General features: G+C 44.6%; 1 protein-coding gene across 4 annotated transcripts in view; it reads right to left on the bottom strand.

Annotated features, from left to right (window-relative positions):
• Nucleotides 1-5636, bottom strand: part of TAF1A (TATA-box binding protein associated factor, RNA polymerase I subunit A) — a 31394-nt gene extending 25758 nt beyond the window's left edge. For 2 of the 4 annotated variants that reach the window (XM_050948578.1, XM_050948576.1), the window contains exons 1-2: nucleotides 5270-5636; nucleotides 4551-4728 (exon numbers count right to left, since the gene is read on the bottom strand). In XM_050948578.1, coding sequence (XP_050804535.1) covers nucleotides 4551-4698 — 148 coding nt within the window. In that variant the 5' untranslated portion in view covers nucleotides 4699-4728; nucleotides 5270-5636. Of the gene's footprint in view, nucleotides 1-4550; nucleotides 4729-5269 lie in introns of those variants that run through there. The other 2 variants (XM_050948575.1, XM_050948577.1) reach the window with 2 other exon arrangements.
• Nucleotides 5637-18874: the final 13238 nt, after the last annotated feature.

An 18874-nucleotide genomic window follows, 5' to 3' on the forward strand; every position in this document is an offset into this window, starting at 1 on the left:
CACTGTACCTGCTGCCTGGTGGTGAGCTAATGTAATGCTGATTTTTAAAAGGCTCTAGAGGCAATCCTGGAAATTACAGTCAGCAAGCCTAGCTTTAGTACCATATAAATTTGTTAAAAGTATGATAAAGAACAGAATTATCAGACACACAGATTAACTCAGAATGCTGGGGAAGAGTCAATACAGCTTTTGTAAGGGAAATCATGCCTCACCAATCTATTAGAATGCTTTCAGTGGGTCAACAAACATGTTAAGCCAGTGTACTTGGACTTTCAGAAAGCCTTTGACAAGGTCTCACACCAAAGGCTCATAAGCAAAGTAAGCAGCCATGGGATAAGATGAAAGATCTCTCATGGATCAGCAAACTAGTTAAAATGCAGGAAACAAAAGGTAGGAATAAATTGTTAGTTTTAACAATGGAGAGAGGTAAACAGCAGGGTCCCCAAAGATCTGTACTGTGACCAGTGCTGTTCAACATACTGATAATTTATCTGGATAAGGGGGTAAACAGTGAGGTGGCAAATTTCCCAATGATTCAAAATTACTAAAGATAATTAAAGTCCAAAGCTGACTGTGAAGTGTTACAACAGGGATCTCACAAAACTGGATGACCGGGGAACAAAATGGCAGATAAAATTCAATGTTGATAAGTGCAAAGTAATGCACATTGGAAAATATAATCCCAACCACACACACAAAATGAAGTGATCTAAATTAGCTGTTCCCACTCAAGAAAGAGATCTTGGAGGCATCGTAGATAGTTCTCTGAAAACATCTGCTCAATATGCAGTAGCAGTTTAAAAAGCAAACAATGTTAGGAATCATTAGGAAAGGGATAGATAAGGCAGAAAATATTACAGTGCAACTACAAAAATCTGTCAGTTATCCACACCTGGAATACTGCATTCAGGTCTGGTTAACCTATCTCAAAAAAGATTTATTAGAATTGGAAAAAGTGCAGAGAAGAGCAACAAAAAATGACTAGGGGTATGGAATAGCTTCCATGTCAAGAGAGACTAAAAAGACTGGCGCTATTCATCTTAGAAAAGAAATGACTAAAGGGGGATATAGTAGAGGTCTGTAAAATCATGAAAGGAGTGGAGAAAGTAAATAGGGAAGTGTTATTTACCCCTGCCCATAACACAAGAATGAACAGATACCAACTGAAATCAACATGCAGCAGGTTTAAGACAAAAACAGGGAAGTACTTCTTCCCACAATGCACAATAAACCTGTGGAACTCATTGCCAGGGAGCACTGTGAAGGTCAGAAGCATAACTGGGTTCAAAAACAGAAGTTCATGGAGGATAGGTCCATCAGTGGCTATCAGCCAAGATGATCAGGAACTGAACCCCATGATCTGGGTGTTCTGATACCTTTGACTGGATGAATCACTCAATTTAACAGGATTCAGCTGTTCTGTTCACTCCCTCTGAATTATCTTGTACCAGCCGCTGTCAGAAGAGAGGCTACTGGGTTGAATGAACCATTGGTCTGACCCAGTATGGCCACTCTTATGTTTTGGTCTTAACAAACTATACCTGTCTTGGAAGCTATAGAAAGTGATCTTCACCTGTGTGGATCTGAAGTTACCCAGAGAAACATATTGTCTGAAAAATAGCAGAGGAGCAAAAGACCATAGCAAGGGCTATAAATGCAAAGTCAAACGGCACTATTACCTGTGGGGCAATTAGAGTTAGGGAAGTATCAGAGGGGTAGCCATGTTAGTCTGGATCTGTAAAAGCAGCAAAGAATCCTGTGGCACTTTATAGACTAACAGACGTTTTGGAGCATGAGCTTTCGTGGGTGAATACCCACTTCCTCAGATGCATGTAATGGAAATTTCCAGGGGCAGGTATATATATGCTAGCAAGCAAGCTAGAGATAACGAGGTCAGGGAGGATGAGGCCCTGTTCTAGCAGTTGAGGTGTGAAAACCAAGAGAGGAGAAACTGGTTCTGTAATTGGCAAGCCATTCACAGTCTTTGTTCAATCCTGAGCTGATGGTGTCAAATTTGCAGATGAACTGAAGCTCAGCAGTTTCTCTTTGAAGTCTGGTCCTGAAGTTTTTTTGCTGCAGGATGGCCACCTTAACGTCTGCTATAGTGTGGCCAGGGAGGTTGAAGTGCTCTCCTACAGGTTTTTGTATATTGCCATTCCTAATGTCTGATTTGTGTCCATTTATCCTTTTCCGTAGAGACTGTCCAGTTTGGCCGATGTACATAGCAGAGGGGCATTGCTGGCATATATTAAATTGGTGGATGTGCAGGTGAATGAACCAGTGATGGTGTGGCTGATCTGGTTAGGTCCTGTGATGGTGTCGCTGGTGTAGATATGTGGGCAGAGTTGGCATCGAGGTTTGTTGCATAGATTGGTTCCTGAGCTAGAGTTATTATGGTGCGGTGTGCAGTTACTGGTGAGAATATGTTTCAGGTTGGCAGGTTGTCTGTGGGCAAGGTCTGGCCTGCCACCCAAGGCCTGTGAAAGTGTGGGATCATTGTCTAGGATGGGTTGTAGATCCTTGATGATGCGTTGGAGGGTTTTAGCTGGGGGCTGTATGGGATGGCCAGTGGAGTCCTGTTGGTTTCTTTCTTGGGTTTGTCTTGCAGTAGGAGGCTTCTGGGTACGTCTGGCTCTGTTGATCTGTTTCCTTATTTCCTCGTGCGGGTATTGTAGTTTTGAGAATGCTTGGTGGAGATTTTGTAGGTGTTGGTCTCTGTCTGAGGGGTCAGAGCAGATGCGGTTGTACCTCAGTGCTTGGCTGTAGACAATGGATCGTGTGATGTGCCCGGGATGGAAGCTGGAGGCATGAAGGTAGGCATAGCAGTCGGTAGGTTTTCGATATAGGGTGGTGTTAATGTGACCATCTCTTATTTGCACCGTGGTGTCAAGAAAGTGGACCTCCCGTGTAGATTGGTCCAGGCTGAGGTTGATGGTGGGGTGGAAGCTGTTGAAATCGTGGTGGAATTTTTCCCGAGTCTCCTTCCCATGGGTCCAGATGATGAAGATGTCATCAATGTAGCGTAGGTAGAGAAGGGGCGTGAGTGGACGAGAGCTGAGGAAGCGTTGTTCCAGGTCGGCCATAAAGATATTGGCATATTGTGGGGCCATGAGGGTGCCCATAGCAGTGCCACTGATCTGGAGATATATATTGTCATCAAATTTGAAATAGTTGTGTGTAAGTATAAAGGCACAGAGCTCAGCAGCCAGCTGTGCTGTGGCATCATCAGGGATAGTGTTCCTGACAGCTTGTATTCCATCTGTGTGTGGGATGTTTGTGTAGAGAGCCTCTATATCCATGGTGGCTAGGATGGTGTTTTCTGGGAGGTCACCAATGCATTGTAGTTTCCTCAGGAAATCAGTGGTGTCACGGAGATAGCTGGGAGTGCTGGTGGCATAGGGTCTGAGTAGAGAGTCCATATATCCAGACAGTCCTTCAGTGAGAGTGCCAATGCCCGAGATGATGGGGCGTCCAGGATTTCCGGGTTTGTGGATCTTGGGTAGTACTGGTTCATTCACCTGCACATCCACCAATGTAATATACGCCATCATATGCCAGCAATGCCCCTCTGCTATGTACATCGGCCAAACTGGACAGTCTCTACGGAAAAGGATAAATGGACACAAATCAGACATTAGGAATGGCAATATACAAAAACCTGTAGGAGAGCACTTCAACCTCCCTGGCCACACTATAGCAGACGTTAAGGTGGCCATCCTGCAGCAAAAAAACTTCAGGACCAGACTTCAAAGAGAAACTGCTGAGCTTCAGTTCATCTGCAAATTTGACACCATCAGCTCAGGATTGAACAAAGACTGTGAATGGCTTGCCAATTACAGAACCAGTTTCTCCTCTCTTGGTTTTCACACCTCAACTGCTAGAACAGGGCTTCATCCTCCCTGACCTCGTTATCTCTAGCTTGCTTGCTAGCATATATATACCTGCCCCTGGAAATTTCCATTACATGCATCTGAGGAAGTGGGTATTCACCACGAAAGCTCATGCTCCAAAACGTCTGTTAGTCTATAAGGTGCCACAGGATTTTTTGCTGCTTTTACAGAGTTAGGGAAATTTGGGCATTATACAAAGGTTATTCACTGTACACTACTGCCCTTGAGATGGGTTCATGCTGCAAAATTCAGATCCAGACTCTCTCAAAATATAGAGGATTTCTGTACTAAAGTTTTGGTTTTGACCCATTGTCTATTTTTACTAAGCATTTGTATTAGGAGCTAATGGAACCCTCAACCACGATTGGGGCCCAATAGAGCCAGGTACTGTATATACAGATTTACATTAACATAGTAGCATTAGAGATGTTACAAGTTTGCAGTGTGGTGTTTTGTTTTGTTTTTAAATTGCATACAGTCAGGTCTGTGTCAAGACACAGAAAGCAGTGATAGCATCTTTATGGCACTCCCTTTCATCCTGTACTGTAGAAGAGCCCTCAACTCCCAGTGAGTTCAGTAGCAGCGACATCTCTAATACTACTATGTTAGTTACCAGCATGTGCTAGTAAGGATAAGCAGTCAACAGAGAATCACAATTACTTGGATGCCGAAGGTTCCGTGGGAGTAAAGGTAAATAGATAGCTGGAAGTGAACTGCTTGTGGTGTTTACTGCAGACCCATCCCACACAGACTCTTCTGTAAACTCTTCCTCTGTCCCCCTTTTCAGTTGTTCAACAAAACTGTCCATGTCTTTAAAGTGAGAGGAAAACTTTTACACCTGAAAAAAAATTAACACACATGAAATGAAGATGTGTACTGTTTCTTTAAAGTCCTATAGGAGAGAGCATGGGGAGGCAGAGTAGTTTTATTACAGTGGCACCATTTTACAGATAGGAAACGGAGGCACAGATACTGCCTTACTCTAATCTCACAGGAGGTCCATGTCAGAGCCAGCAGCCAAATCCATATCTCCTGAGTCCCAGGCCAGAGCCTAATACCCAAGGCCATCCCAGTGTTGCCAACTCATGGTTTTTTCACTGGTCTTAACTCCCCAGCTCCGGAAGTCATGGGATTCTCCTTTTTCAACCTGGGGATGTGCGGAGCCACCGCCGCTGAGCCCACTAAACCGGAGCCAGGGATCCGCCCAAGCCCGGCTCTTTCACCTCTGGTCTCGCAGGGCAAAGGGCACGAAGAGCCCATCGCCCTCCCAGGGTAGCGACCCCCACGAGCCCTGCAGAACTAGCCCAGCCCGCGCTGCGCCCAGCCCGAGCCCTGACGCTAGGACTCCCCGCTCCCTAACCAACCCGAGCCCTCCTCACCTGCATGCGCCGCTCCTGAAGCCCTCCCCCCCCCCGCCCACCAATCACGTGGGCCAGACCCCGCCGGGTGTGGAAGAACCCAGCTCCTAAACACACGGCACGTGCCGGAAGTTGGTACGCTCCCAACGGACGTTTCCGAACGGCTTCAGGGAAGTGGCCTTATGTTGTTTGGGCAACCGAGCCTATCCGGGGGTAAGTCACATGACCTTGCGCAGTCTCGGCTGAATCGCGGTTTAAAATCGGTTCCGAGAGGATGGTCTGAGCGCTTGCTCAGGCGTGACCTTTGACCCACAGGGCGGACCAGCCGAGTTGATGCGCATGCGCATTGTTGGGTCGGACCGCTGAGTCAGGAGCGATGAAGCTACCTGTGATTGACGGACGGTGCGGCGCGTGCGCCTGTGTGTTCGCGCGCTGAGAGGAGCGGCGGGTGCGGTTCGTGATGGCCCTTCCTGCTGCCGGGACCCGCTCCCTCAGTGGACCTGGGAGGGGCCAGTCCGACCTCGGCGCCGCGCGTGGGGCCCAAGGAGCCCCCGCCACGAGAGCCAGGCTGCGTGTTCGCTGCAGGAGGAGAGGCGCCGGCTGCCCGAGCAGGGTGAAGCTGGGCTCAGCCCGCGGGGCGGGGCCGGGCCGGTCCTCGCTGCCGTGTGTGTATCAGGCGCTGCCCTGCGGGCGCCGCCCTCTCCCGAGGGGACGCGGAACGGGGCTCCTGTGGCTGGCGCCGAACAACCCGCCCCTGCGGCTCCGCTGTGCGAGGCGGTGTGTTGCGGAGCCTCCTGTTACCGCAGCCGCTCGCACTGGTAACACAGAGCCAGCCCTGGACTCCTAGCTGAGCCTGGATCTATTGCCTCGTACGGAGCTAGGGTCCGGGTCTGGTTTGTGAGATAAGGCAGAAGCCCCACTTCGCGTTATGGAGAGGCTACGAGAAAGGGTGGCTAATGCCAGTGCTGACACTGGGGGAGAGGGAACAAGGGTTACCCCAAGGTTGTGTGTGGCGTTGTTTGTAGCCATGTCCATCCCAGGATATGAGAGAGGCAAGGTGGGTGAGGTTATAGCTTTTATTGGGCCTACTGCTGTTGATGAGAGACAAGCTTTCAAGCTACACAGAGCTCTTCTTCAGGTTAGGCAACTGTTTTCATGAGCTGTGATATAACCCTGTAATTTCTTTAAAAACAGATATAAACATCCTTTATTAGCAGGGAGCTATTCTGGAACCTAGTGGCTTGGATTTGCAAAGTAGGATTACTCAGATCACGTAGATAAGTGATTGTTCTGTAAGTATGATAATAAATAATATAAAACCAAATTAAATGGTAAAAAGCCAAAATACAGTAGCAGCATGTAGTTAAACTGGAGTGTGTACAGTACAGGGTAAGGGCTAGTCTACATTGAGAACTTGGACTTAGCTATGCCAATATATCAGAGGTCCATACCCCTGTGAAGTATAGCTAAGCTGACTTAACCTTGTGTAGCCAGTACTAGGTCAACTGAAGAATTCATTCTTCAGCCTAGCTGCTGCCTCTCAGGAAGGTGGATTACCTACGCAGATTCTCCTGTTGGTGTTGTGGGTAGTGTCTATACTGAAGCACTGCAGCTGTGCTGCTGTGGCATTTTAAGTGTGGACAAGTCCAAAGTGTAGACTTACCTGAGACTATGTCGATGGGAGAGATCTCTCCCATGGACATAGTAAAAACAACTCAATGAGCAGCAGTAGCTTTGTTGGCGGGAGAGCGTCTCCCAGCAACATAGTGCTGTGGAGTTGTGCTTATGCTGGCAAAACTTGTGTTGCTTGTGGTGAGGGTGTTTTTTTCACACCCCTGAGCGACAAAAGTTCTGCTGACATAAATGCTAGTATAAACATGGCCTAAGTGAGGCCACAATACTGAAAATGTACATGCACTTAACTTGACAGATGTGAATAATTTCATTAACTGTGGAAATAGATGCATTCAGTATAGAATCATAGAGTTAAAAGGGACTGCAAAGGTCATATAATCCAGAGGTTCTCAAACTGGGGATCAGGACCTCTCAGGGGGTTGCAAGCTTATTATATGGGGTTTGTGAGCTGTCAGCCTCTACCCCAAATCTTGCTTTGCTTGCAGCTTTTATAATGGTGTTAAATATACAAAAATGTTTTTAATTTATAAGGGGGGGGGAGGGTTTACACTCAGAAGCTTGCTATTTGAAAAGGGTCACCAGTATAAAAGTTTGAGAACAACTGATCTAGTCTAACCCCCTTCCTAGATGCAAGATTTGTTGTGTATAAACCAGCAGTTCTCAAACTCTGGGTAAGGACTCCATTTTAATGTGGCTGGCATTAGTCTTGCTGGGGCCAAAGCCCAAGGACTTCAGCACTGAGTGTAGGGAGTGGGGGAGGCTCAACTTACAGGCTTCCCAGCTGGGGCTGAAACCCTTGGGATTTGGCTTTCCCACTGCCAAGAGCAGTGGGGCTTTGACCCTGGCCCCACTGCTTGGGGCAGCAGGGCTCGGGCAGGCTCGGGCTTCAGTTTCCCCCTCCTGGGGTCATGTAATAATTTTTGTTGTCAGAAGGCGGTTGTCATGCAAAGACGGTTGAGAGCCCCTCATCTAAACCATCCAAGACAAATGGCTGTTTGGCCACCTTTTGAAAAACCTCCGTATAAGGAGCCTCCACAGTCTCTCTAGGTAGACTGTTCCATTGTTCTTCTGCTCTTACAGTTAGGAAGTTTTTTCTGAGAGTTAGTCTAAATCTGCTGTATGCTGTAGTTTGGACCTATTGCTTCTTGTCCTGCCCTCCGTGGCAAGAGATAACAACTTTTCTCCATCTTTTTTTATGGCAGCCTTTCATGTACTGAACACTGTTATGTCCCCCGACCCGTCATCTCCTCTTTTCCAAACTAAATATACCCAGTTCCTTCAGCTTTGCTCCTATGGCTTGCATTCTATCCCTTTGCCCATCTTTGTTACACGCCTCGGGATCCTTCCCAGTTTCTTAATATCCTTTCTATACATTGGTGACCAAAATTGGACGCAGTACTCCAGCTGAGGTCTAATCAGTGCCAAGCAGAGTGGTACTGTTCCCTCCCCTGACTTGCATGCTATGCCTCTGTTAATGCAACTTAAAATTGCATTTGCTTTTTTTGCAACAGCATCACATTGCTGATTCATGTTGAGGTTGTAATACACCACAACTCCCAGATCCTTCTCAGCGGTGCCGCTGCCATGCCAGTTTCCCCCATTCTGTATTTGTGCATTGTTTTTTTTGCCTAACTGTTGCACCTTATATTTGTCTTTGTTGAATTTCATTTTGTTCTCCAATTTATCAAGATCCCTCTGAATTTTAGCTGTATCCTCCAAAGTGTTGGCAGCCCCTTCCACCAGCTTTGTGTCATCTGCAAATTTGATCAGTATACGCTGTCTTCCTACATCCAGGTAATTAATAAAGATGTTAAACAACACCGGACACAGAAGAGATCCTTTTGGAACACCATCTGAGACCTCCTTCCAATCTAACATCATTCCATTAATAGTTACTCTTTGTTTGCAGTTATTTAACCAATGATGTATCTGCTTAATGGTAGTTCTGCCGAGCCCACATTTCTTCAGCTTACTTATGAGAATGTGATATAGGACTGTGTCAAAAGCCTTGACAAAGTCCACGTATATTATGTCCACTGTATTCCCTCATCCACCAAACCAGTTACCTTGTCAAGAAGGAAATCAAAATGGTTTGGCATGATTTGTACTTTGTAAATCCGTGCTGGCTGCTAGTTATTACCCCTTCACTCTCCAGGTATTTGCCAATTTAATATTTTATACAGTGCTCTAGTAGCTTCCCAGGTGTTGAAGTCAGACTGACTTTAGGTTCCCCAGCTCCTCTTTTAAAAGATAGGCACTACAGTGGGCCCTTCTCCAGTCTTCTGCGACCTCTCCTGTCATCCATGAGTTTGTAATTATCGCCAGTGATTCCAAGATTAATTCAGCCAATTCTGTTAGTACGCTTGGGTGAATAGCATCAGGCCCTGCTGATTTGAATTGTTTCAACTTGGTCAAAAGATCTGATGTGTTCTTTACTTACCCCGATCTGCATCCCTTCCCCTTCATTGTCTCTGATATCTTCACTAGTCGTCCAGTCATTTTATTTTTTGTGAGAAGCCTGAAGCAAAGTAAGCATTCAGCAGCTCTGCCTTCCTATCATCTTCTGTTACCAGCTCACGTTCTCCATTGAGGAACGGACCCACCCTGTCCCTGATCTTTCTTTTTTGTCTGACATATTTGAAGAACCTCTTGTTGTCTCTAACGTTTCTTGTCAGCTGTAACTCATTCTTTACCTTGACTTTCCTGATTTTTTATTTTTAGTTTGTATTTTATTTTTTTGTCCCTACACACTCGCACTATCCCCATATATACTTCCTTGGTGATGTGCCCCTCCTTCCATTTCCTATATGTGTCACTTTTGTATTTTAGATCGCTGAAAAGCTCCTCATGCAACCACGTTGACCTCCTATGGTTCTTCTTACCTTTCCACTGTGTTGGAATAGCTTGATATAGAGTATCTAGTACAGGGGTGGGCAGACTTTTTGGCCCAAGGGCCACCTCTGGCTGTGGAAATTCTATAGCGGGCCATGAATGCTCACATAATTGGGGGTTGGGGTGTGGGAGGGGGTGAGGGCTCCAGCTGGGGGTGTGGGCTCTGGGACAGGGCTGGAGATGAGGGATTGCGGATGCAGGAGGATGCTATGGGCTGGGACTGAGGAGTTCGATGGCAAGAGGGAGATTGGGGTAGGGGGTCGGGGTCCGGGAGGGGGTCATGGGTGCAGGCTCCAGGTGGTACTTATCTCAAGCAGTTCCCAGAAGCAACAGCATGTCCCCCATCCAGTTCCTATGCGGAGGTATGGTCAGGCAGCTCTGCCTTCTTATCATCTTCTGTTACCAGCTCATGACTGCCAGCCAATGGGATCTGTAGGTGTGGCGCTTAGGGTGAGGGCAACATGTGGAGCCCCCTGACTGCCCCTACACATAGGAGCCGGAGGGGGGACATGCCGCTGCTTCCAGGAGCTGTGTGGAGTGGGGCAAGCCCCCAACTACGTTCCCTGGCTGGAGTACCGGAGCAGGGCAAGTCCCGGACCCTGGTCCTCAGTGGGAGCTTGAGGGCCAGATTAAAATGTCTGGAGCACCAGATGTGGCCCCTGGGCTGTAGTTTGCCCACCCCGATCTAGTATTACACATGGATAAGTTTCTGCAAGTGTATTATATGATAAACAGAATGGTTGACAAAATTGGGATTACAGACTCTTGAGAGAAGATTAGATTAAAGATTTTAACAAAAAATGCTTTATTTTAGAGCATTGGACAGTGCTGAAATGAGGGGACAGGTCAGGATTTTAATGGGATGATACAAGTGTGTAGCTGGAATGGGCTTCCTTTTAAAAGTGTCTATCAGATTTCACTAAAAAGCAAATTCTACAAATATAACATTATTTTGAGGAATCCAATAGTCCTTTTTAAAGACAGGAGTAGTAGTTTAAAAAAAAAAAAAGTAGAGGTGAGCAGGTTTAAAGGTTAGTTCTATTACTACAGAGTACAACACTAAAAACTTTCAGAACTTCATTGTCCATCCCACAGGAAGTGAGTGGGGCTGCTTGCTAGACAGTTTTGTTAGTGCCTGCTACTGTAGATTAAATGTGTTTTTGGCCTTGTTTGGAGGTGAAGATGGGGAAGATGCAGTGTAGGGGACAGACAAGGAAGCAGAAGTGGATAAGAATGAGAGTGAAAGGTTTGGTGGGCTTTTGTGTGAATGCTGTGGAGGACTGAAATGATTGGGGAGGGGGAAGACTGTGTATGGTTGGAATGGGGTGGGGGTAGTGCATAGGGGGATGCAGGTAGGGGAAAGAACAGTTTCTGGATATATGTAGGGAGTATAACAGGAGTGTAGCAGACTGGAAATGGGGGAGCTCTCTGAAATATGGATCGGTAGGGAAGAGGCAGGGGGGAAGATAGTCTGTGCAGAGATGCAGCAAAGGATGTTGAAGTCAGGGATAGGTCTGTGCACAGTTTAAGGAAAGAGGGTTGGGTGAAGTGAGTCCATGGATTTGTAGGGATTAGTAATGCAGCTGAGAGTTGGAAACAGAGGGCCTTTGGTTTTAGGAACAGATGTCCACATATGGGGACAGGCAGGGAAACAGAGTTTGGAGGTAAGGGATTGTGACCCTAAGAACTCCTGAATGACAACCGGTAAAGGGGGTTACAAGAATATCATGATTCTGGTATGTACATTCTGGTTCACCAAAGAATATTGTGTAAGGAATCAAAGGAAAACCAGTATCACGCTGGTTATAAATTTTGTTGTAAAATATGTATTGCTACTTTGTAAGGAGTGATGTGTATGTACTGAAAATGTTCTTACAGTTTGTATCAAGGTGTTAATTCCCAGCAGAGGTGAAAAACTGGCTTCCTGCCAGACCAGAGATGTTTATCTAGCAGATAAAATGAAAATTGAGTAATGTCTCATTCATGATGAGCAGTTTGAGCTAAATGCAGATGAAGAATTGTTAAATTTAACAGAAAGAAGAACAGATGGGAGAAAAGAGCATAATCGGAGGGTTCACCTCAAAGATTTACTGGACTATACCTGGGGGACAAGGAAAGTGCATTGTAATCCTGCACCTAGGAAGTAAATGGACAGTATGTTTACCTTTACAAAAACAGGACTCCAGGCAGTCTTGGTTGGAAGCATTGCAAAAAGGGTTGTGTGTGAGATAAGGCTGCTCTAGACAGGAGGTTAGCCTATTAAGGTGTGGTCCCTAGAAAGCATGTATTGATTTTGTTGTGTATGTAACCCTTCTGTTTCCATTGTCCTTAGTCACTGCTCACTTGAATCTTTGAATCTCTGTTCTTTGTTAATAAACCTATTCTTGTTTTCACTAAAAATATACCTAAGTGCTGTGGTATAGTACAAGGAGCTAAACTGGAGCTCAGTTATTCAAGCTAATGTATATACTATTCCCTTGGGGCAGCATACTTGGTATTACTGAGTGTTCAGTGTATGAGGAGCTGAATGCTACAGGGGAATGCATCAAAGGGCTCAGGGACTGGGATGCACCTGTTGTTAACCTACAAGGCAACGTAAGGGCTGGCAAAGCCCAGAGATTGTTTGGGTGTTATAATAGGCTGGTAGTGTCAAGGTGCTGACATGACACCCAGTTAAGCACATGCAAGTCTCCCTCTCACTGGAGACAGGAGGGTAACAAGGTGACTCACAGTCCTGGGCACCCTGTGAACAGGCACACAGGATGTGGAGGATACAGTCAGGTGTTAATCCCCACCTTTTGAAAAACTAATAATTTTTATTTTGAAATGGTGCTGATCTTTTTATTGTGAAATTATAGTACAATTTGACTAGCTCATAACAAAATGATGTACCACAATGAACTTGGGCTCTTAGAGCTGGACATCTTTGCTGCTATCTGTATGTTTGGTTTATTGTCTGATTAACTTAACCAATTGATTGATAGTTATGTGTTTCTTGTGGCCATGTGAAGATGACTGTTGTATTTTTTGTAGACGGTTTTTTCAAGTAAAAGAAAAGTTGACTAGGATCTCATAAAATGGATGATGTACTTAGTCTGGTTACTAAGTCTTGTTTTCATACTTGTTGATTTGAGTTTACTTGAAATAGTGGGGGAGGTATGAGAATTGAAACAGAAATCAGTGCTGGAAAGCTACTATAATCCATTTGCTAAACAGCTCTGCTGGGCTGTGTGTCCAAATGCTGAAACATTTTTTATCCCAGAAATATTTGACACTGGGAAATGTGCTTATGTACAAAAATGCCAAAAGGAAAGAGGCTGGCAAAATCAGACTTCTGGATGCATGCCACCATGGTGAAGAAGCTGGAGGAATAAGTCATAATGGCTTTTCAAATACCAAAGACTACTTCCAGAGAAACCCAAACAAGTTGAAGGAACTAACAGCAAAATCAGATAAAATACAAAACATCTCTGATAAAAATTTGAAGCTCTGGACACATAGCAAATTCCATACTGAATCAGACACTTGGTTCATCTAATCCAGAATCCCATCTCTGACAGTGGCCAGCATCACATGCTTCAGAGGAAGGTGTAAGAAATGCCACAATAAGAATCTACCTCCCAAAAGAGTATCTCCCTAACCTCATAATAGTTAGAGATTGTCTTAAAACCTGTTATGTGGTTATATATTCCTTCTGATTTTTTGTTTTAGTAGTGACTCTGGATATTTGTATCCATAACGCACAAGTTTAAATACCTGGATCTCAGTTATATACGCTTTATGGTAAACCTAAAGCCATGAAAAAAGAGAGGCACAGAGAAGAGAAAGGACTTCTGCGTTAGAGGTGCAGTTTACTTGTAGATTTCAGTGAAAAACTTCTGAAGCAGCAACTTTTTGCTGACCAGAGAATAGAAAACTACATCACAACTAGGAACACACCAGGTAGGTTCCAGCTGACCATGAGATATCTGAACGAGTAGCCTGGATTGATATAAAATCTGTTTATCTGAGCTGGCAGTAAAGAACTGCATATACTCTACAGTATTCCATAGCAGCAATAGCCAGTTTCTTGAGGTCTGAACACAACAAGCAACAATGAGGAGTACATAAACCAGAGATGGGCAAACTTTTTGGACTGAGGGCCACAACGGGGTATAGAAATTGTATGGCGGGCCATGAACGCTCACGAAATTGGGTGTGGGAGGGGGTGAGTGCTCTGGCTGGGGGTCTGGGCTCGGGGGTGGGACTGAGCATGAGGGGTTGGGAATGCAGGAGGGTGCTCTGGGCTGGGACCGAGGGGTTTGGAGGGCAGAAGGGGGATCAGGGCAGGGGCATAGGGGGAGTCAGGTGCAGGCTTCAGGCAGTGCTTTCCTCAAGCAGCAGCATGTCTCCCTTCCAGCTTCTACACAGAGCCACAGCCAGGCAGCTCTGCACACTGCCTTATCTGCAGGTGCTGCCCCTGCAGTTCCCATTGATTGCAGTTCCTGGACAATGGGAGCTGCGGGGGTGGCTCTTGGGGCAGGGGCAGTGTGTGGAGTCCCTTGGCTGCCCCTACACATAGGAGCTGGAGGGGGGAGGGGCATATTTTTGCTTGTGAAAGCCGCGCAAAGCAGGGCAAGCCCTTGACACTGCTCCCCAGCTGGAGTAAGACAAGCTCAAGAGCCAGATGCAGCCCCCAGGCCGTAGTTTGCGCACCCCTGATATAAGCTATCAAGGAACTTGTTTCACTAAACCACTTTCAGAAGTATTGGGCTTGATCCAGTGTTGCTTGCAATGTTTGCATTTTTTTTTTTCCTGAAGAATAGTTTACAGATTTTCTAGTGGTATGTATGTTTCAGAAGCCAGTAGTGAGAGGTCATTATCAAACAGCTATGTCTTCAGAAACGAGCAGCTAAAAATCAGAATGGGAATTATGATACAAGAAATTATGACATCAAACTAAAGTCAACTAAACTTCATTCTTTTGTTTTGACGTTATAGAACTTGTGAACTCCATGTACATTGCAGCATATTAATAAAATATTTTATACGTATGTATTTGTCTTCTAATTTTAGAGTGTTCACATGTATATTGTTTGCTCTTCCATAAAATCTAATTTTATGGCTAACTCACTCTTGGCAGGGTCTTCAGTCACTTAAACATAAATCTTGGAAAGCTATATTTCAAACTTTCACTCTGTATATCTGAAGAAGTGAGGTTTTTTACCTACGGAAAGCTTATGCCCAAATAAATCCCTTAGTCTTTAAGGTGCCACCGGACTCCTTGTTAGTCTGTATCCACAAAAACAACACAGCTACTCTGATATATTTCAAAAGAGAATTTCAGACTATAACAATTTAAATTCAGGCTGAATATCAGAACTGTTGTGTGGCTAAATCCATTTGTAAACTTCATACTACTTAGAACCTATTAGGGCTTTTCATCCATAGAACTCTGAGCACTTTATGATGGTATCAGTATCCGCAGTCTACAGATGAGGGACCTGAAGTAGAGAGGTTAATGAACTGATTTCCAGAGATACTTACACTGCATGCCACCATCAGCAGCACTGTGGTGTACGGTCCAGGCATTATGCTAGGGAAGTACTGACTTAGAGAGAAGGGCCTCAGCTACTGATAAATCCTGCAGCAGCTGAGTGTTTTTTGATCATCTCCCAGCTAAGTACAGAAAACTAACAGGATGCTCAAAGATACCTGTGCCCAAACTTGTCATCAGAGACTTGTTAGCATTGTCAGTTTACATATAATGTAAACTCTCTTGTCATACCCCCGGACAACAGCAAGATAACAAACTAATTTTTTTTGGGTGGGGTAAAATATAGGATTGATATTTTCCCAAGGATTTGTAGTATTAACTTTGCTACATCTTTTGGGCTGTCAGTTCTAAGGGAATGTAGAAATGGATATATAAAGTAAAAATCAATAACCATGAGCATATGAACAGTAATTCTAATGTGATTAGTACTGGTGATGATTGCTAATAGTTTGAGATAAGAGCTGATAATAAATGGAAGAGCACGAAGGACTGCACTTTCTTTGGTCACGGAGTAACCCCCTGAGCATTTAATTATTAATAATCCTTTGTGCTTCAGCGATGATCTCAAAGTGTTTTGCAAATGTTAATTAGTTTAAAAGGATTCTAAATCACAGCTTGCCAACTCCATTTTCCCACGTGTACAAAGAAACAAAACTCTTTCACCTTGATCATCAGACACTAGGCATCCTCCCATTCATAGAAATGTAGGGCTGGAGGGAACTTCAAAAAGTCCTCAAGTCTAGACATCTGTGTTGTGGCAGGACCAGGTAAAACTTGACCATCCCTAACAAGTATTTGGCTAACCTGTTTTTAAAGATTTCCAATTATGGGGATTCCATAATCTCCCTTGGGAGCTAATTCCAGAGCTTAGCTACCCTTATAGTTTTTCATACTATCTAACCTAAATATAAATATCCCTTACTACACATTAAGTCCATTACTTCTTGTCTTAATTGTGGTAGCCATAGAGAACAATTGATCACCATCCTCTTTAGAGCAGCCCTTAATATATTTAAATACTGTTATCAAGTCCCCCCTCAGTCTTCTTTTCTCAAGACTAAACATGCCCATTTTTTTAACCTTTCCTCATAGGTCAGGTTTTCTAAAGTTTTTATCATTTTTGTTGCTCTCCTCTGAACTCTCTCCAATTTGTCCCCATCTTTCCTAAAGTGTGGTGCCCAGAACAGGACGCATTACTGCAGCTAAGGCTTAACTGGTGCCAAGTATAGTAGGACAATTACCTCCCATGTCTCACATATGACACTCCAGTTAATACATCCCAGAATTATATTAGCCTTTTTCACAGCTGCATCACATGGTTGACTTACTCAATTTGTGTTCCACTGTAACCCCCATATCCTTTTCTGCAGTATTGCCAGCCACTTATTTTCCAATTTGTAGTTGTGCATTTGATTTTTTTTCTTCCTGAATAAGTTGCTTTGCACTTATCTATACTGAATTTCATCTTTTTGTATTCAGACCAATTCTCCAATTTGTCAAGGTCATTTTGAATTCTGATCATGTCCGCCACAGTATTTGCAATCCCTCCCAACTTGTCATTGGCAAATTTTATAAGCATACTTTCCATTCCATTATCCAAGTCATTAATGAAAATATTGGACTCAGAACTGACCCCTGCAGTACACCACTAGATACACCCTCCCAGTTTGACAACAAACCATTCAGAACTACTCTGCATGTAGTCTTTCAATCAGTTGTACACTCACCTTATAGTAATTTCATCTAGACCCCATTTCCCTAGTTTGCTTATGAAAATGTCATGTGAAACTCAGAAGCTTTACTAAAATGAAATGATATCACATCTACTATTTCCCCTCACTTGGTCAGTAGCCCCTCTCATTTCAGGATCCAGTTCAGAATTTGCCCTCCATTTGTTCCCACTCAAGCTAAGGGAAGTTTTGCCATTGACTTCAATAGAATCAGCAACAAACGTCTATTGTCCATCATCTATTCCCCCTGAATGCAGCCTAGGAGCCAGGTTGACTGTTTACAGATAAGCTAAGTATATGGAAGGAGGAAAAGACATTCCATGTAGCCACCTTTACCCTTCAGACAATTCCCTGTGGCTTTCTTTGCAGCCCTCTTTCCCTAGACTGTTAAATAACTATAATGTAATGTAAGAATGCATACAAGGTACAGGTACCAATGTAAGGAGCATGTATTTGATTTACAAAACAGCCCTAATGTAATTTACGTTAATATGTAGCAGCAAATGCAAATTTACAAAACAGTTATAATAAGCACTTTCAGGGCCCAATCCTGCCAGCACTTACCTGAGTAACTTCTACCATGAGTAGTTGCATTTAGTTCAATGGGACTACTCACATACATTTATGTGCCTAAGCATTTGTGAGATTGGAGCCTAATCAGCCAGAGTTGGGTGAGGACAGAATGCATGATACTGCTTTTTTTCCAATGATGGAGTCATGAAGCTCAGATCTAGATCTGAACTTCTGCAAGGATTGATGGGGAGAGTATTAAGATCCAGTGTTTGGTTCAGCCTCATTGCTACTGTTAACCTTTCAGAATTACATTTCCTTACTGTACCATATTCACAATGTTGATGTGTTCTTGTGACAGTTATATAGGTACACCCATCTTGTATATAGATACAATGTACTTAAAGATAATATAAAGAGTTACCATTATTATTGCTTGACTTCTTGCCTCATTTGGAGCATCACCTTTACACTCAAAGAGGGAGAGTACCTGTTAAGTTATCTAGTCCCCCTGGCCAAGGGAGGCAGGATTACACCTTACAGTGAACTGAAAAGGAGGGGAAAAGTTAAAGCAGACCTCTCTACTTCTGAAAGAGTTCATTCCAGGCCTCTTATCCTGTTAACCCAGCCTAGCTCCAGACAGTGACTTTGGCTCAATACTACTTATGAACAGAAAACATTTTGCTTTTGGAATGCATTAGACTACATGTACTTTCAACCAAATTTCCCTTCGGAATCGAGCAGGACTCTGTACTTCTGTATACAAGTTCTCCACCCCCAAGACTTCACTTTTTGCATCAGTGGAAAAGATTCAGACCTTAAAGGGAAAAAATAATCACCGCACCCCAACTCCCGGGCTCTGAACAAAAGCAACGACTTGCCACCTCTTTCAAAAGTGAAAAAAGTTCTGCAATGAGCTCTTCTGCCATGCAGTATCTAGGATATCTCTGCTCCCTTCTTATTAAAATCTGCATGTAGGAGCTATGTAGGGGTCAGGCGTCATGGCAGGAGGCTCTCAGTAGGAAGGAGGGAGGGGAAATGGAGTGGGACGTGGCTGAGGTTAGATGGACGTGGTAGTAGGAGTCTCGTGAAAGCAGCCGGTCTCTTGGATGGGGCACCAGGGGGTCCCTAAATTCCTCTGGGGCTAGGGTGACAGGGGAGGGGTCCTTGTCCTCTGGGGCTGGGATGGTAGGGGGTTCTCGTCTCTACTCTGGGACAGGCGGTGGATTTCTTCCTCTTCCCCCTCCCACTCGGGTCCCTCCTCCCTCCACATCCTCCTCCATCCCGGCTCTGCTGACGTGTCGGCCCGGCTCCCTCCTCCTC

This window comes from Gopherus flavomarginatus, chromosome 4 (genome assembly GCF_025201925.1).
Source record: "Gopherus flavomarginatus isolate rGopFla2 chromosome 4, rGopFla2.mat.asm, whole genome shotgun sequence".
In the NCBI taxonomy this organism is placed as follows: domain Eukaryota; kingdom Metazoa; phylum Chordata; order Testudines; family Testudinidae; genus Gopherus; species Gopherus flavomarginatus.